General features: G+C 49.7%; 1 protein-coding gene across 1 annotated transcript in view; it reads right to left on the reverse strand.

Annotated features, from left to right (window-relative positions):
• Positions 1–15,398, reverse strand: part of FIBCD1 (fibrinogen C domain containing 1) — a 40,980-nt gene extending 25,582 nt beyond the window's left edge. The window contains exon 1 of the mRNA XM_032233254.1: positions 15,327–15,398. Coding sequence (XP_032089145.1) covers positions 15,327–15,398 — 72 coding nt within the window. The remainder of the gene's footprint in view (positions 1–15,326) is intronic.
• Positions 15,399–17,277: the final 1,879 nt, after the last annotated feature.

Here is a 17,277-nt window from a genome sequence, read left to right on the forward strand (position 1 = left end):
TTAAGAATCGTTAACCAAATTTTGTGAAGCTTCTTCTCTGGTAACATTGAATTGCTAACTAGGGCACATAAAACCTTTGCCAGACCAATCCTCAAATACAGCTCGTCTGTCTGGAATCCGCACTGCATATCGGACATTAATGCAATTGAGCGAGTCCAGAGGTATTTCACGAGAAGAGTCCTCCACTCCTCTGCCCACAACAGAATTCCTTACGCCACCAGGCTCGAAATTTTGGGCTTGGACAACTTAGAACTATGTTGCCTTCGGTCTGACCTGAGCGTAGTACAGTGGTGAAATTCATTTTTTTTTACTACTGGTTCTGTGGGCGTGGCTTGGTGGGTGTGGCAGGGGAAGGATACCACAAAATCCCCATTCCCTCCCCACTCCTGGGGAAAGGTTACTGCAAAATCCCCATTCATTAAGCATGAAACTCACTCAACTGAATAGCCAGAGGTGGTATTTGCCAGTTCTCTGAACTACTCAAAATTTCCACTACTGGTTCTCCAGAACCTGCGGAATTTCACCCCTGGCGTAGTACATAAAATTATCTGCTGCAATGTCCTACCTGTCAATGACTTCTTCAGCTTCAACCCAATAATACATGGGGAAACTATCGATACAAACTCAAGGTAAACCGCTCCAAACTCGATTGCAGAAAATACAATTTCAGCCACAGAGTGGTCAACGCCTGGAATGCTCTACCTGACTCTGTTGTTACATCCTCAAACCCCCCAAAGCTTCAACCTTAAATGGCCTACCGTGGACCTCGCCCCATTCCTAAGAGGAATGCTCCATTCCTAAGTTGTCCAAGGGGGCGGGCATAAGCTCACCAGCGTGCCTTCCGTCCCTGTCCTCATGTTGCTTTTTATTTGTATCCATTTCATGCATTCAAATCATGTTTATATTACATGCTTGATGAAATAAATAAAATAAAAATAAATAGATTGACAGATCTCCCTTGAGATAAATATGCATTATCCCCAATTAATTCCCTCCTAATTCTTATTTCAGTTATTGGCTAGTGATTGTTCTTTTCTCTCTCTTTCTCTCCATTCCGAATGTTTACGGCATTATATTCTCTTTTATTCTGCACTTAATTCCTTGCTTTTATGTTTCCCCAAATTGAAAAGCACCTAGAGTTGTTTGGCGCGAGGGTGGAGGGATAAATCTAATAAATGAATTAATAAACGGATAACGTAAATGAATAAATCCCTTTAGCTGCTCCTGTCCTTTTACGCACAGCTGCCTTTCCTAACAGATGAGGGTTTCTGGGGTCCTTCATCCTTTTTTTAGGTTGTTCGTTTTCTTGCAGACGTTTCATTACCCAACTAGGTCACATTATCAGGGAGTGGGGTTTATGGAGAGGAGGAGGAGGAGGAGGAGGGCAGGTCTTTCATGTTCTCTGAGCTTGGTTATTTTATTTTCATGTTTTATTTGCTTTATATGCCAAGCATCCAAATTTTCATCCTGTGACCATGGGGATGTCGCAACGATCGTAAGTTTGAAAAATGGTCAAAATTCACTTTTGTTCAGTGCCATTACAACTTTGAATGATCGTTAAGTGAATGGTGGTAAGACAAAGACTCCATCTAATGATTTTGTATCAATATAATTGGTTATTTAAACCAGAGCTCCCCAAACCTTTCGGACCTCAGGAACCACTAAATTCATTATTTTAAATCCCATGGACCACTAACATGATCTGCCTAATGATTGGCTGGGTGGGTGTGACTGGGTGGGCGTGGCCAACTTGATGTCACTCATGTTGAGGGGGGCCTCTGCTCACCCCTCCCTTCCCAGCCCCCCCTCACCTGCCCCCCTGGGCTCCCTAGGGCCCCAACAGGAAGCAGCTGCTGGAGCTAAGCAGCCACCGGGAGAAAGAGTTGGCAAAACAGCTCGGTTCAAGTTGGATCTGGCCGAGAAGGAGGCTCAGCAGAAGCACCTCACTGAGGTCTAGGAGCATGGTCTTTCCAAGCAGAGGGAAGACCTGCGGGAGTGCAGGGCCAGGTGCCTGGGGGCTCAGTGGGCTGAGATGCTCAGCCAGTTCCAGGCCATGATGCCGTCCCACTGGAACGAGGCCCTCCGGCTCTTCGCCACCAGCGGCTCTTCCCTCCAGCCTTCGCCCAAAGACACCCCCCCAGGAGGCCGAAGCAGACCCCAAATCAGAATTTCTGCCCCCCTCCAGACCCCAAAAAGACCCCTAAGGGGGAGACCCTCTGCAGCAACACAAGCGTCCATTGCACGTATCCATCCCAGGGGCCGTAGTTTGAGGACCCCGGATTTACTGCAATATAAAAAATGCAAATAATTTTTCTACGAATCACTGGTTGGTGACCATGTGTTTTAAACAACAGGAGCCCTTTTGTGCGGTAGTAATATTGTGGTCTGGTTTTCCAGCTTGTGCATGACACATCACAACCAATGAAGCCTCTTCTTTGAGGAAGAAGTGTTAATTGCAATGCCTTTGAAGCTTCCTAGCAATCAAAGCATCCGGATCCTCTCTTCAGAACAAGAGAAGCGTTACACCACTGAAAACTTTGTCCCCTATGTTTTTCCAGAAGGGACACAACTCATTCCATTCCCCCCCCCCCCACTCCAATCTCAGTCCGGGATGACTTTAAAGGGGCTTCATTGCCTGAGAAACGGAAGGCGATAACACTCCTTCTGTTCAGTGTTAATGATCGGAGGGAATTGGGGTGGCTGCTCGCCCCACTTTGGACGGGTTTGCTGGCCGTCCTTCTTTGCGGTAGATAATGGCCTCTTCGTTTATGACGCGTGATGTCGAGAGGCCTCGAGTGGGCCTTTGGATTTGATGTTTGAAGAAACAAACATGGCCAGTGCGAAGGAACAATGGTGGGTTGTTTTATTCCCCCCTCTCTGAAGGTCAAACATCTGAATATAAAAGGCTCAGCAGCCAAAAAAGCCAACGCAATCCCAGGCTGCCTTGAGAGAAGGACGGAATCAAGATCACCTGAAGTGTTAGTACCGCTTTACACGGCCTCAACAAGGCCACGCTTGAAATGCTGCCACCGTTTTGGCTCCCCGCAATATTAAAAAGACGTCGAGACGCTGGAAACGGGGCAGAGAAGAGCAACGAAGGTGATTGGGGGGGATGAAACATATGAAGAAGAAGAAGAAGAAGAAGAAGAAGAAGAAGAAGAAGAAGAAGAAGAAGAAGAAGAAGAGTTGCAGGAATTGGGCTTGCCTAATCTAGTGAAGAGACGCGGTGGCTTAGTAGCTAAGACACTGAGCTTGTCAATCAGGAAGGTCAGCAGTTTGGCGGTTCGAATCCCTAGCGCCATTCAACGGAGTGAGCTCCCGTTACTTGTCCCAGCTTCTGTCAACCTAGCAGTTGAAAAGCACCTTAAAAGTTCAAGTAGGAAAACTGGAACCACCTTTGGTGGGAAGGTAACAGCGTTCCGTGAGTGTTTGGCGTTGAGTCATGCCGGCCACATGACCACGGAGACGTCTTCGGACAGCGCTGGCTCTTTGGCTTTGAAACGGAGTTGAGCACCGCCCCCTAGAGTCGGGAACGAGTAGCACATATGTGCGAAGGGAACCTTTAATCTAGTGAAAAGAAGGACCAGGAGAGACATGAATGCTCAGCCATTTTGGGTTTCTCAAATCGGGACTTTTTTGATTGTTGGGATCATTTTCTGTTGCATTTGCTCCGGAGAAACTGGGACGTTTCCTGATTTTCAATGCAGATGTCAGGAGGCCCAGAAGAGGAGGCTGCAGCTTGCCAAGATGCCACCCAAGACCGGTTCCTCTCTGGGAAAATGAAGCAAATCCTTCTCACCTTGTGCCAGGGTTCCAAATAGCTTCCAAAACTCAACCTGAATCCAAGGCAAAGGATTCCTCAAAGTCCCCATTTATGAAGAGAGCCATGTTGGCACATCTGGGAAAACCCGATTCTGAAAGGTTCCCGGTTTCCCCCACCCAGTTGAAAGTTCAAGATCCTGCCCCCATACCCATAATGGTCCAATCTCCCACTGCCACGCTGGCAGCTTCCACCCATCCAGTTCCGGTCAGGTGCAGAGGTGCAAAGAGAAAGGATAATGACCTTGGCTTTCTGGAAAGAATGTTGTTATGGCTGCATAGCGTCTCACTCCGTACAATCCCCCCCCTCCCATTTCCCCACCATAGAAAAATCATGTTAGAATAATAGAAAGTGTGGCAGGCCAAAGACCCAAAGGAAAAGAGGGCTGCAGCCCTGATACCTTGCTATTTCTGCAAAAAGAAAAACCACCTGGGCCCTTTTCCCCTTTCCATCGCGGTCTCTCCATGTCAATCTGCTTCGATTGACGTCTCCCTTCAAGCCTTCTCTCTATTCCACCCCCCACCATTTGCATTAAGATGACTTCAGCAGTAAGCTCCTTACGAAAGGAGGGGAGAGAGGGGAAGAAGCTGTCTCACCCACCCCCCTTCCCAAGATAATGTCCTTGATGTGGGAAGGGTGCCAGGGAAAAGGGATAGGCCCCCAGCAGCCCCAGAGCCAAGGCCCTTAACCCGGAGGGCCAAGGCTAAACTATAAAGCCACCGAAGGGAAGGACCCCCGTCTCCGTGAGCAGGAGGGCCTCTGAAGGCAGCCATTGGGTGGCACTCCCGTGGGTTGTTTTTTGTTGGTTTTGCAATTTGTGTTCTCCTCCCGACCGGAGATGCCAAGACTGATAACAGAGACACCTCTGAAGTTAAACCAATTATCTTCCGATCGTGTCTTCTTCCAGCGGGAGAAGCGGGAAGGGGGAAGGCGTAGGTTGGGTTGAGCATCTAAGGCTGACATCAGCAATGTAGAAGGTAAATCGTGGCTTAGCGCCAGGAGCTGCGAGAAGGATCTTGGAGTCTGTGTGGATGATGGCTTAAAGGCGAGCCAGGGGTGTGGGGGTAGCAGCCTAAATAGCCAATGATGTCCTGGGCTGCATTAACAGAGGGATAAAGTCAAGATCAGGGGCACAGTGGCAGAAGAATTAATCAGTGGAACAAATTGTCTCCAAAGGTTGTAACACTGGAGGTTGTTAAGAAGAGGTTGGATAGCCATTTGTCTGAAGTGGTGTAGGGTTTCCTGCCTAGGCAGGGGGGTTGGACTAGAAGACCTCCGAGGTCCCTTCCAACCCTATTACTACTCTATGTTCCGTGATTTGTGATTCTGTCATAGTGAAGCCAAAGCGAAGAGCCCCGTGCTTGGTGCCAACGGCAGAGCGAATTTACAAGCTGTGCAATGCACGAGGGGGGAAAAAATCCAATTATTTACTTGTGATCAGGAAGCATTGCATCGCAGGGAAGATTAGAATTAGCCTGGGTGGGGAGGGGGCCCGGGATCTCCAAAGCCATCCTGCTCTCCTTTGGACGCAAACGATCAGCTATTAGCACTGATATGGCCGTCTATTTTCCCCGCCTGCCTGCCAGCTGTCGAGGTTCAGTCTGTAGCCAAGTTACCGGCAGCTGATGACTCGCTTATGTTTCTTTCACCAGAAGAGAAGTGAGGCTGAGATGTTTATTAGGAGATTATGGGGAAGCCTGCCAAGGAGAACCGTTACCTGCAAATTACATCAAGATTAAGGTGGACGAAAGCTGCCTTCTCTTGCAAAGAGTGCCCGGATCTTCAGCCGTTGAATGACACCGAAATTCAGAGCATTTGAGGTTTATTTTGGGAAACGGGGCTGGTTATACGTGCTGCCTAGGTGAGGAAGAGCATAGAGCAGCCATGCCCAGTTCCTGCAACCGTTCTTTGAACGTTTTGGCCTCCAGTGCCCTAATCCATCCTGGTTGCTCTCCTCTGCACTCTTTCTAGGTAGCCTCTTGACTGGGATGGTATCAGGTCTTCTGCCTTGAACGAGGGGCTGGAGTAGAAGACCTCCAAAGTCCCTTCTCACCCTGGGATTCTATGTCCTGCAAGCCAGCCCTTGTGGCAAATAGGACTCCTCGCTCCTTCTCTGACAGCCTCTTTGTTGAGATGTTCTTTTATGCGCAACCTGGCTGATCGCCTAAGGAAACTTCAGAAACACCTCCAGGCAACTGAAGGGGGAAGAGCAGAAAACATCGTTTTGATTTCTATGGAGATTCTCGGTCATCTAGGTCATGGTTGTCCCAAAGGTGCTTTTCCAAGAGGCCACTGGACCTCTTTGCTTTCCTTCCTTCATGCGAGAAGCTTCTTCAGCTCTTCAGCCTGGTTTTGACTCGCATAAGCATCAGCAGCCCCCAGTGAAAGTATTTCCAGCTACCAGAGGAGAAAAGATGCTACTGGTATCCTCTTGGCCTGGTAGAATGGGAAGCATTTTAAATGCAATGTGCAATGGGTAGATTTATCAGCCACAAGGAATCGGAGCAACTCGGAAATAAGCACGGATTATAACCACAACTGAGTTCCATGACTAAAGACACTTCTTAAGGGAATTTTGCCCTATTTTATGACCTTTCTGGCCATAGTTGTTAAGTGAGTAACTGCAGTTGTTAATAGCAATAGCACTTAGACTTATACACCGCTTCATAGTGCTTTCACAGCCTCTTGGCCCCCCCAACAATCTGGGTCCCCATTTTACCCACCTAGGAAGGACGGAAAGCTGAGTCAACCTTGAGCTGGTCAGGATCGAACTGCAGAATTGCAGGCAGCTGGCAGGCAGCAGACGGAGCCTGCAGTACTGCACTTTAACACTGCGCAACCGAGGCTGGCGTGTTGGAAAGAATGGTTGCTAAGTGAATCTGGCTTCCCCATTGATTTTGCTTGTTGCAAAAACACCCATACCAGTTCCAAGCACCCAGAGCTGGATCACGTGACCCTGGGGATGGTCGGAAGTGTGAAAATCAGTGCATTGTAATTTTGAATGGTCACTAAGCAAACTGTTGTAAAGGACTACCTACAACTACAGGGTCAACTATGAACTCTAGAACTCCAGATGTCTTGGCTAAAGGCTACATTGCAATCCAGCATTTTCAGAAGAGAGTTCTGACCGAGGCTTCCCAAGAGCCTGGAGCAAACTCCTTTCCCCCAGCAAAAAAAAAAAACCCTTTATTGACTGTGAATTCTGCTCATTCACCTCCAGCAAAGTCTTTCAAGGGAGGATTTACGGTCACAGACCTTCTCTGGCTCGGAGAGCTGCCAGGCCGAGATCTGCAAAACTTGGCAAGGAGCCTCGGAGAGTCACAAACCAATTAAGCGAAGTAATTGTCTCCTGCAAACTCCCCTTTCACTCCTCTTTTATTTTCTCTGGGGAGGGGTATTCACCATCCACCTGTGGCCTTCCTCCCAAGTCGACCCCTGTTCTTTAGCTGTTCCCTTCGTCTGGCTGCTCTGCGCTTGTGCACACTGGGAAGAGGCTCCAGCTGTTCTTCTGCCTCACTGATGTCTGACTCTGAAGGCAGCTGATAACTGTCAGATGGCCCTGGCCCCCCCTCTGCCTCCGACACAGAGCCCTCATCATCCGAGCCTTCTCCAGACTCCAGGACTGGCCCATCTTCCTCCCCAACCTCCTCTCTGGCCGAATCTGCTGCCAGCTCCGCTGGAGGGCCACAACAAAGAGGGCCAAACAAACCAAGTTTGTTTTCCCCATGTTTGGGCTGCATCACCGCTATAAGCTTCTTGGGATGAAGCGAGGCAAATCTTTTAAGCAGGTTGACCTTATTAGCAAGTTCTTATCCCATTCAATATTTGAATAGCTTTCTCCCCGTGCATAATCCTCTTTGCTAGAAGCTAAACAAAATGTCGCTCACTTTCCAGCCCTGTCTAGCCAGGAGTTTGTCTGCTTGTCCTTCGGCTTCCTGGGCTTTCAGACGTGAATCTAGCCCCAAATTTGTGAATTGACTCGCTCATCTGAGATAAGCCAGGTTGGGTCACCTGCCTCAAAGGCTGAAGAGGGTGGCAGAACAGCTGCCACCCCCCTCCCTGGTTCCCCCCCCCATGCTTCCCTTCCCATTATTGGACTCAGATGGTTGTTTGAACAAAAAGCAATTTCCCCAACTCCAGAAATTCTGTTTTATTGTGATCATCTTTGATCAGCAGAGGCGAAGCAATTCTAAGGAGGTTTGCCCCCAAAGTCAACTCCGTCAAAATCAATAGCGCTTTAACTTCAGTGGAAATAAATTTGGGATGGGAGCATCCATGTGGAATAGACCTACCTCCCCCCCTGCTCCCTCTTCTCCCCCCTCCCTCTCTCTCTCTCTCTCTCTCTCATGGAGTGCTCTGAGTCACCTTTGTACATGTAGAAATAACCCTTTGGGGAACTTCGACCTCTCGGTACGGAGGGATCTTAGGCTCTGCTGTTAAGCAGAGCGACGGGGCAAGCAATTCTGAAGGTCTGAATCAACAGCTAGTTAGCTATTGAATTACAGTATTGTAACTCCCTGTCAAGGATAGGAGGGAATTAAAAGTAGCACTGATGGGCTGTGTGACAGTCTGACAGCCCCATTTTACATCGCCTTAATTGTTTCCAAAACATGATGCTCCTTCCTTCCTTCCTTCCTTCCTTCCTTCCTTCCTTCCTTCCTTCCTTCCTTCCCTCCTTCCATAACGTTTCTCTTTCAAATTTCCACATTTTCTCTCTTAATCTTTCCTTCCTTCCTCCCTCCCTCCCTCCCTCCCTTCTCATAATTTTCTCTTTCAATCTTCCCTATTTTCTCTCTCTTAATCCTCCCTCCCATCTTTGCATTTCTCCCCCCCCTTTCGTATCCTCGGGGGCTACAGGATTGTTGCTTTAAAACCCTTCCATCAACATGTAAAACACTTATTTTAATTTCCCCTTGTTATTTGTATGCAGTTTTTGGCCTGTGCCCTGTCTCGAGATTTTCATAGTTTTTTTCTGTCTTGAAGCTGATTTGGGGTTTTTTTGTGTGTTTTTTTGTTCCCTGCTCTTCCCTCTCCTCATTATCTTCTCTTTATCTCTCTCTCTATCTCCCTCCCTCCCTCCCTCCCTCAAGAGTGCTATGAAAATATTTGTAAATAATATGGAAGAAGCAGCTTTTTTGGGAAGGAAATCATTTCCTAGCCTCATCATTTCTCACGTTGCACCTTTTACAAAGACGAGGGAGCACCACGGACGGGCTCTGTAAAGACACAGCTAATCCTCCACTTAAAACCATTTCTTTAGTGACCATTCGCAGTTATACCGCAGCACTGAGAAAGCGACTGAGGATGGCCTGCTTAGCGACAGACATTTGGGGTTCAAGGGTGTTGGAAGGGCTCCCTGTAGCCCAATTCTCTTGGCCGCGTCCTCTGTCCAGGGTGCTGAATGCATCTGCTTCTCCCTCGCATTGTGGACCACGTTAGCTGGAATGTTTATTTTAACCCATTGAAACTCTTCTGCTTATGACTTGGTGACATTAAAAAAGAAGAGGCCACTGGATGCCTTAGTATATTGTAATTCTATCCCACTCACATCTCAAAAACTCCCAAGGGATGATGAGGTCCTTCTTTACAACTGAGTCCTCGTCTTACGACCACAGATTGAGCCTAATATTTTTGTTGTTCCACAGTTGTTTAAGTCAAACTCATCCCATTTTATTACCATTCTAGCCACGGTTCTTAAGTGAATCACCACCATTGTGAAGCCAGTAGCACGGTTGTTAAGTGGAACCTGTCTTCCTCATTGACTTTGCATCTCGGAAGGTCCCAAAAGCTGATCCCACTACAACCGTCAAAAGTACATGCCAGTTGCCAAGACCCAAATTTTGATCATATGACCACGGGGATGCTGCAACGGCTGTAAAGGTGGGAAAACGGTCATAAGTCACTTTCTTGGTGCCGTTATACCTTTGAACTGTCGCTAAACGAATGGTTTTAGGCAGATGTCTACCTGTAGAAGGATGAGAGCAGCCCTTCGTGACTAAAATGGCTTCTCCTTTCACAGGAACCAATAAACACTCGTTAAAAGAGTGGGGGGAAATGTAGGATATTTTCTTCCTGCATAGCACTAATTTCAACGTTAAATCTCCAGGGAACAATCTGGGAGAGCCGAGACCCCCACGCCCCCTTCTTCAAGGAATGCTCCAGACCCTCTCCCCAAGCCCCTTTCCCCTCCTATTCCCCTGTGCCTTGCCAGAGGAAGAATAGCATCATTTCCAACCGCTACAGAAACATTCCCTCCCCTTCTTCGCCCAGATATTTAAAATTAGCACTTAATTCTAGCCGGTTTTTCTCCTTTCCCCCAATATTAGCAATCATTAGATGGAATAACTTAATAAACAGCGTTTACCAGGTAACCAATTTGCAAGCTCTGCCTTTGTTTGTTGGCTTGCTTGGCGCTGCTGTTGAGTAATTTCAGACTCCTGTCTTAATAGTCTTCAAGAAATCCATTTTCTCTCCCGAGAAGTAGACCAGCTTCCATGTTCACGAAGGGATCTACGTTGCATTGAACAATTTCACAGTTCGGTCTCGTCATCTCCAGGTAGGGCATACAAAAATCTCTGGAGAAGCATAACGTTAACCTAATATTCATCACGTTATGAGGCTATAACTGTATGCCTGGAGTATGTGGAATGAGGAACCATATCTGTTAGCTCAATTCCTTGGAGGAAAACATACTCTAAATAGTAAAATGTCTGACGGTCTCCATCCAATCTTTCTTTCTGATCAGATTCCCTCATTTTCATTCTGGTGGAGTTCAGATCATTTTGTTACCCTGGATAAAATATTCAGTGATAGTCTCAGTAATTATAAGGACTTGGCACCAAGAAAGTTTGGAAAATCTCCACTCAATTTCTGGGCAGAGGAAGTGGACGAAGGCTTTCTTCAAGGGAAGAAGGTGAAGTTCTCCATCCATTTCTGAAGGGCAGCTTCTTCTCCCCCTTGGCCTGGGCAGAAGCAGCAAGTTCTCAATGGGAACCGCTCCTTCTTGAGATCTTCTACTAAAGAGAAACTTGAGGAAACAATCGTGCCGTGAAAAATAGGACATCCATCTCCACCACATTGTCACGCATGGAACCTCACTTCCCCTCAGAAGCATTTCCCCAGAGCTGCCCTTGGACAGGAGTCTCAACGTCTCATCCACCGTCTTGCAGGAGAACTGGTGAAGGATAACCAAACCCTCAAGATGATTCCTTTGCCTGGGGGAAGGTCGGCTTCTTCAGAAAGTACGAACATAGGGCATGTGGAAATGAATACAGCCTCCCCAATCCTTGGGTTCATCTCTGATGAATTAAGGAGGACATCTGAGCCAAGCGGGGGTTCTTCTGCAGCTTCGACTGGCTACCTAAGGGGACTTCTGGGTGAAGGCCACGTCCCACGGTGGGCCTGATCGGATGCTTTTTCCACCTCTCCAGCTTCTTGCCTTGAAGGTAGGCCACCCTCATGCTCTCCATTTTTTCCTGGTGACCAAACTTTCTAAGATCTGTGTGTGGAGAAGTATATCCAAGTATATCCACTGGCATTTGGAAGAGGTAGATGAAGTTTTAAATGGCTTTTTCTCTCTGCCCCCAAAGAAAGAGGTCACAACTCCTTGGCACTCAAGAAAAGCAAAGGTTTCATACTCTGAACCTCTGTTCTGACCAAGGCTTCCCACGAGCATGAAGCCAACTCCTGGTCCCGACAAACCCCCCTTATATTAATTTCCTGTGAATTCTGCTCATTCACCTCCAGCAAAGTCTCTCAAGGGAGGATTTACAGTCACAGACCTTCTCTGGCTTGGAGAGCTGCCAGGCCCATATCTGCAGAACCTGTCCAGGAGCCTCCGAAGGTCACGAACCAATGAAGGGGAGTAATTGTCTCCTGCAAACTCTACTTCTCTTTTGCTCCTCTTTTGTTTCCTCTGGGGAGGGGCCATTCATCATCCACCTGTGGCCTTCCTCCCAGGTCAACCCCTCTTCTTTAGTTCTTCCCTTCGTCTGCCCACTCTGCGCATAAGCACACTGGGAACAGGCTCCAGCTGTTCTTCTGCTTCACTGCTGTCTGACTCCGAAGGCAGCTGATAACCTTGGCCCCCTCTCTGCCTCCGACACAGAGCCCTCCCCAGAGCCTTCCCCAGACTCCAGGACTGGCCCATCTTCCTCCCCAACCTCCTCACTCTGCGACTCTGCTGCCAGCTCCACTGGTCGCCTTCGAGCCACAAAAACCTCTTTCTCCACGCTTGAGACTCTCCCCACATACATTCAAAAACCTCTGTCAAATAAGACTTCTGATTCGAGAGCATCATCAACTATTTTGCAAACATATAGTAAATTAACGGTGCATTTTCTGTTTTTCCACCCCCTATAGATAGAGAACCTCTTACATACAGGTCTTCCTAGACTTACAACCATAGTTTCCATTGCAGAGCAAGCCTGTGGTTAAGTGAGTTACTCCCAGCTTTACAAAATTCCTCGCCACAGTTGCTTGTGAGCAAATCACTGCAGCCGCTAAGTTAGTGACATCATGGTTGTTAAGTGAATCTGACTCCCCCGTTGGCTTTCTTGGTCAGGAGGTCACAAAAAGTCGATCCCCTGATGGGGGACATCGCAGCTGTCCTAAGTACATGCCAGTTGCCAAGCGTCTGAATTTTGATGATGTGACCACAGGAATGCTGTGATGGTTGTGTGAACAACGGTTGTAGGTCACTTTTTCCGGCTCTGTTGCGACTTTGAATGGCCACGAAACAAATGGTTGTAAGTTGAGGACTGCCTGACCTGGGGCGTATCTATGCCTTCTGGAAATTACCCCCGCCTCTTGAGTTGATTGCACCCTAAACTCAACCCAGAGTTTGCACAACGCTGCAAACCAGGTTGCGTGGTTTTATTCTACTCCTGCGGGGAGTTCCTCTCGTCCCAATAAATGCCAAGGCCTGCGCTCTCAAGTGCCCGTGCCGTCTTCTGAAACCTTTGAATCCCACCATCCTTTTCTACAGCCGTGAAACGTAGCTTGATTAGCATCGTTAGCAGTGGGCAACAAAGGGCGTAGGCCGAGGCTCAAAAGGTTCTTGGCCAAGTGAGCCTGGACTTCTGGGTGTCTATATTTCACTTCAGCGCCACCTGCCACGAGTTGGCACATGTTTGCATTTCTCTGGCTGGGATTTATTGTCTCAGCTTCACGAGGGAAGGCAAGCGGGATCTCGGCTAAGAACCTGCCCTTCGCTGGTGGACGGCTGTGCGCGGAGGCAGCTTTGACTGCGTGGCATAAGACCCGTGTCATGCGCGTGTCGGGTTCCCCTCGTCTCCCTTCGTGCCTTTAGGCTGCCTGACCATTCAGTCACCTGCTATTTTGCAACCTGTGCCCAGAGCCAGATCTTAGGGCGAGGATTCCTTTCTTACCAAGGAGCAGAGAAAAAGCAGAGACACGTCTTCGGCAGCTGCTTGTTCTGCCAAAGGCCCTGTGCACACATGTGCCCGGGTGCACCCAGAGGAAGCCAGGAGCGATCCCAGCCCTTTAAGGACTGAACTGCTCCAAGGGATCTGTCCGGCTTAAACCCTGCAGGTGGTTGGGCCTTGTGCAAACAATCCACAGGGAGGCATCGTTCTGCACTGCAAGGTGCCAGTTTGGTCCAGTGGTGAACACACCAGGCTAGAAAGCAGGAGACAGGGAGTTCTAGTCCCGCCTTAGGCATAAAAACCATCTGGGTGACTTTATACCAACCACCGGGAGATGGTGAGTTCTAGTCCTGCCTTAGATAGGGTAGTCAGCTGGGTTACTTTGGGCCAATCACCAGGAGAAGGAGAGTTCTAGTCCCTCCTTAGCCATGAAAGCCAGCTGGGTGACATTGGGCCAATCACCAGGAGACAGTGAGTTCTAGTCCTGTGTTCCGCATGAAAGATGGCTGGGTGACTTTGTACCAATCACCAGGAGACGGTGAGTTCTAGTCCCTCCTTAGCCATGAAAGCCAGCTGGGTGACTTTGGGCCACTCCCCCTGTCTCAGCCAAACCCACCTCACAGGGTTGTTGTTTGAGGGGAAAATAGGAGGAGGAAGGAGCACTGGATACGTCGGCCACCTCGAGTTCTTTGTAAAAACAATGAAGGAGGGATACCAATGAATAGGAAAACATAAATCAAAGGTGGACGCGCTTTTCAGACAGACGTGGGGGGAAAGATGGGGCAAAGGAGGGGCCTGAGCTTTCCCCCTTTTTTCTTCCTCTTCCTGAGCCAGGAAAAAAATACATCCGAGATGACATTCTGTCTGTAAACAAATAAACTAAATAATTCAAGGCACATTTGCCAACCCTCAGCCACACGCAGGTTCCCAGCTGGTCCCTTGGGGGGGGGGGAGGGCAAAGAAGTCATCCAGAGGCTGGGCGCCAGCCAACCCAGGTCCCCTCTTCCCAAAGGATGGAGAAGGAATCGGAGAGGGCCAAAAGACGCCTTCCATTTATATGGTATCCCCCCCCCCCTCTTTTGTTATTATTTTTTTAAATAAATAGCTCCAGGTGGCAAAGGCATCCGAGGCGCCTCCCTTCCTCCTCCTGTCTTCCCCACCGCAACCCCCCCCCTGTGAATTGGATTCGGCTGAGAGGGGGGGGGGGCACTGACTCCAAGCCCCTCAGCCGGCTTTCGTGCCTAAGGTGGGACTAGAACTCACCGTCACCTAGAGATTGGCAGAAAGTAACCCAGCTGGCCTTCATGCCTAAGGAGGGACTAGAATTCATTAGCACCCAGCGATTGACCCAAAGTCACCCAGATGGCTTTCCTGGATAAGGCAGTACTAGAACTCCCGCTTTCTTGCCTGGTGCCTTCTAAGCTCTTAGAGCCAACTGGCTGCCTGTCCAATTTTCTCCTCTGCTTTCCGCAGCCTTCCTTTTGCAAGCGCACACCTGTTTCCACAATGCGCGGGGGGGGGGGGCTGTGCAACTGCCTCCCCCCCACTCACAAATCCCCAGCTCTTCCTCTTCTCCGATGGAGTGCAGGGGGCTGAGGAAACCTCCGTGTCAAACGCCTGACTAGGGGTTTTTTTGGAGGGGGGTGTTATTTTTAATTGCCCCCCCTCTTCCCCACCGCCACCCCATGGCAGGAGGGCTTCAACAGGAGGCTGAAAAGTTTCGGGGTCTCCTTCCTTGCTTGAAAGGAACACCTGCGGGGGTGGGGGGGGGGTGTCCCAGCCTTGTCCTTTCGAGATCGCCTCTCCGGCTTCGGGTCTCCCAGGTCGAGAAGGCTCGTCCTTGCAAACCTGACCTCCCCTACCCCTCTTAACATCTCCCCACCACCACCAAACGGACAGCCCCACACATCCAGGTGGCCGCCTGTAAGGAGCAACTCATCCAGATGTTGAGAAGCGCCACGGGGGTCCACCTTTGCAGCTGGGGCGCCTTTCCTGCGCCAACTCCCGCGCCTCCCCTTGATGGCTCGGCGCCCTCCTGCTTCCTCCCTTCTCTCCTCTCCCTGCTCATTCCCTGAATCCCTCCGTTCCACCCACCCTCCCCGCACCCCAGAAATGCCTACCTGGGATTTCTCCTGAGGTCCGTCTTCCAGCTGCGCCGACCTCCCCACGTTTTTCCAGCGTTCGTTGACCATCTTTGGTCGGGGATGGCGAGAGAAGGCGACGCTCCAGCAAGCGGGGTCTCCCTCCCTCTGCCCGGCTCCGAGGGGACCCTCCCCAAAAGCAATACGAGGAGAACCAGGGCGCCCAGGAGTTCCTTAGTGGGGGGAGCGGCGGGGAAAGGCTGAATCCGCTCAAGCAGCTCCGAAGGCAACGTCCCCTTCTTGGCTTAGCAGCGCCCGTGAAAGCCGGCGGTCTCCGTCTTCCTCGCTCGCTGCCTGGAGATGGGGAGGGGGCAGCGGGGAGGGAGAGGGTCGCCCCGCTTTTTAAGAAGAAAGACGCAGGCTGGCCCTCGCCGCCGCGACGTCCGCGCCAGCCTCCACCTGACTTTGGGCTTTGCGCGGCGATGGGAATCCAGGGATTCGCCAAGCTGGTTGGGTTGGGTTGAGTTGGGCTGGCCCCACGTGTGAAATGCTTTCCCCCCGTCCCCGCCCGCAAAAAGGAGGACTCGTCCAGTCACCTTTAGTGGGTGTTCACGCGGACCAAGTGGAAGGAGCCAGCCTGGCGTGTGAAGGCATCTGCCGGTCTTGCTCGGGTTGAGGGGTTGAGTGAAGGCAGCCGGGCGGATGGACAATCCTTGGAGAGGAGGTCCTCCTGGGAGGCTTTGGGGAGCAGGCGGATGGGTCTCCCGGCTGGAGGGAAAGTCAGATGGATTTTGGCTGCAGGCAGGGGAGGTGTTGAAGGAGGGGGGGTTATGCCTGGGCTGTATTAAGTGAACACTTCTCAGCCAACTAAATATGAGAGAGAGAGAGAGAGAGAGAGAGAGGGAGAGAGGGAGAGAGAGAGATTTCTGAAAGGAAATAAAAAAATAATTCTGTTCTTTTGCATAGCAGATCATCTCCTTCTACCCGATTCTTAGCACTATTGTTGAGTCCATTCCCTCCCTCCTTTCTTTCATCCATCTTTCTTTCCTTCCTTCCTTCCACGTTTTTCCTCCTCCTTCTTCCCCCCAACTCTTGGCATTATTGTTGAGTGTCTTCCTTCCTTTCTTTCTTCCCTCCCTCCCTCCCTCCTTCCTTCCTTCCATCCTTTTCTTCCTCCTCCTCCTTCCCCCCAACTCTTGGCACTATTGTTGTGTGTTTTCCTTCCTTCCTTCCTTCCTTCCTTTTCCTCCTCCTCTTCAGTTCTTTCCTACTCCAATTCAATCCCAACTCAATAAAACTCAATTCAATGAAAGTTGGCCTCTTCCTGTACACCCCACAAGGGCAGGTTTTGTTGGTCAAGCTGAGCCCTCGAACCGAACATGTCAACCCGGTAAGAGCGTGGTGGGGGGGGATCATCCTGGCACTTCAAACATCTAACGTGGGATTTGCCCCAACAAGGATTCCTTACATTCCAGTTGCAGCCGGACAGGTTAGCCAAGGCTTGGCTTTGTGTAGCTTGTGAATGCTTGATGGAGTAAACCATAGTTAGTTATCAACTGATGATCTCGTTCATCAACATACAAGACAACACTCTGAAGTTCTATAGGTAGTCCTTGACGTACGACCTCAACGGAGGCCAAGATTTATGTCGCTAAGTGAGACATTTGTTAAGTGAGCTTTCCCCCATTCAACGACTGTCTGGGCCACCGTTGTTAAATGAAATCACAGCAATTGTTCAGTTAGTAACACGGTTGTTAAGCAAATCCAGCCTCCCTGTTGACTTTGCTTGTCGGAAGGTCACAAAGCGGGATCACGTGACAACCCTCTCCCCAGGGATGCTGTGACCGTCATAAATATGGGTCGGTTGCCAAACGTCTGACTTTGGATCGCGTTCCAGCAGACCCAAGGCTGCTGGAATGGTCCTAAGTGTGAAACATAAGTCCCTTTTTTTTGGTGCCGTTGAAACTTCAAATGGTCACTAAGGGAACCT

Source organism: Thamnophis elegans, chromosome 16 (genome assembly GCF_009769535.1).
Source record: "Thamnophis elegans isolate rThaEle1 chromosome 16, rThaEle1.pri, whole genome shotgun sequence".
Lineage (NCBI taxonomy): Eukaryota > Metazoa > Chordata > Lepidosauria > Squamata > Colubridae > Thamnophis > Thamnophis elegans.